The 1,802-nt window shown below is 43.1% G+C and overlaps 1 protein-coding gene across 1 annotated transcript; it reads left to right on the forward strand.

The window, feature by feature from the left end:
• Window positions 1-385: 385 nt before the first annotated feature.
• On the forward strand, window positions 386-1,769 carry SARC_15313 (hypothetical protein; the record flags this gene model as incomplete). The annotated part of the gene is made up of 3 exons (XM_014290562.1): window positions 386-672; window positions 916-1,333; window positions 1,587-1,769. Coding segments are annotated over exons 1-3 (604 nt in total), but the record flags the coding sequence as incomplete, so codon positions are not given.
• Between the last annotated feature and the right edge of the window lie 33 nt (window positions 1,770-1,802).

The following is a 1,802-nucleotide window of genomic DNA, read 5'->3' on the forward strand; positions in this document are numbered from 1 at the left end:
CTTACAGTACCTATTTTTTTAGTTTTGGGACAATTTTTTTTTTTAGCTTTTGTTTTTGTTTTTGTTATATATTTTTGTTTTAAAAAAAAAAGTCATCATCTCTGGAGTCGGTCTGGACTGAGTGGAATCAGTTGGATTGATGATTCTGGACCCGGAGTATCAAAATAGCTCACGGAGACCGAATCGAGTCAATAGACGAATAGTTACTGTTACACACAAAGGCTGACCAATCAAAACCTTTTGTTCTGGCGGGGGGTATGTATGTAGTTGTATGACTCTCGTGTCTATGTACATACTGTACATATTGTGATGATTTTGATTTCTGAAACAATTTACTTTTTACTTTATAAGATGTCAGGTCACTTGACAGTCACTCAGTGGTCAATGATCGGGCAATGAAAGGCTGAATAACATACGACTGCTTGTTGTATATGTGTAACAGTATAAATTTTTACATATATGATATATATATGAATTAGGCTTGCAGTAATCTGCACTAAAGACACTGTTTCATTTACGTATACAACACTACAACACGCCAGTGTCGTAGATACACCTTCCTGCGGAATCTTTAACCTAACACCAGTCTTATCAAAGACAGAGCACGATTCAGCAAGACAGCTGCGTTCAGAATATCGATCAGTCGGAGTCGTGAGCTTCTTGGACACCATGGTAAGTCGTTTCATCAGACCGTTTGGTCGCATACAGCCCACTCTACGACCCAAACTGTCATGTAGTCTGCGCGATCATCCCACTACTACTTCTCTACCCATAGACATACCAAGACCACGAAGGTATACTGCCCTGAAAACGCCCACTCGCGATTTAGCAGTTGCGCGCCGATCTATCTTAATGCGACTGTTAACTGGTATCACTCACACGCGCACGCTGCGTGTACGTATGCACACTACACAGAGTAAATCAAAAACGGCTGTGGATGAGGTTTCCGATGGAGGGGCTTTCGTTCGTACAGATGCAGGCTATAGAGATTGGGTCAAAGCAGATGGATCAACCCCGTTTAAACCCGAGGCTGACCGATACCACCTATATGTTTCGTATGCATGTCCATGGGCATGCCGCTGCCTGGCTGTACGATCAATTAAAGGGCTCGAAGATGTTATAAGCATAAGTGTGGTACACCCTGTATGGGACAAAACTCGCCCGGAAGATGAAAATGACTCGCATCGGGGATGGATGTTCAGAGGTGAAGACGAATTTAAGGGGAATATTCCGGATATGCTTAACCAAGCCACGTGCGTTAGAGACCTCTACGACTTGTGCAACGACAAGACTGGAAAGTACACTGTGCCGGTTCTATGGGATAAGAAAACGAGTAAGTGCATGAGTGAGTATACGAGTTTCTGACTAGTGTTGCCTTGGAAATTAGTTCTGGTCTCAGTGGGAATTTAGTTGTGGTCTCAGTGGGGCATGTACGTGAGACTTGAAAGTAGATTGGTATTCCAATAGGATTAGTGAGTGTAGGTATTGGATTTGGAAACTATGCAAATTGGATCAAACTATGCTTTTAGCATGGTTTAGAACTACGCTGGTGCTAGTGTCAGTAATATTCCTATTCACAATCATAGAATCTATCGTCAGTAACGAGTCCTCGGAGATCATCCGTATGTTCAACGATGAGTTCAATGAGCTCTGCAAACGTCCAGAAATCGATCTGTACCCCAAGGCGTTGCGTAAGGACATCGAAGCCGTGAACGAATGGGTCTACCCTATGCTGAACAACGGAGTCTATCGCAGGTGCGTTTCTACCACAATGACAGTTGTTTATAGCCGCATCCAAAGAG

Source organism: Sphaeroforma arctica, assembly GCF_001186125.1.
Source record: "Sphaeroforma arctica JP610 unplaced genomic scaffold supercont1.5928, whole genome shotgun sequence".
In the NCBI taxonomy this organism is placed as follows: domain Eukaryota; class Ichthyosporea; order Ichthyophonida; genus Sphaeroforma; species Sphaeroforma arctica.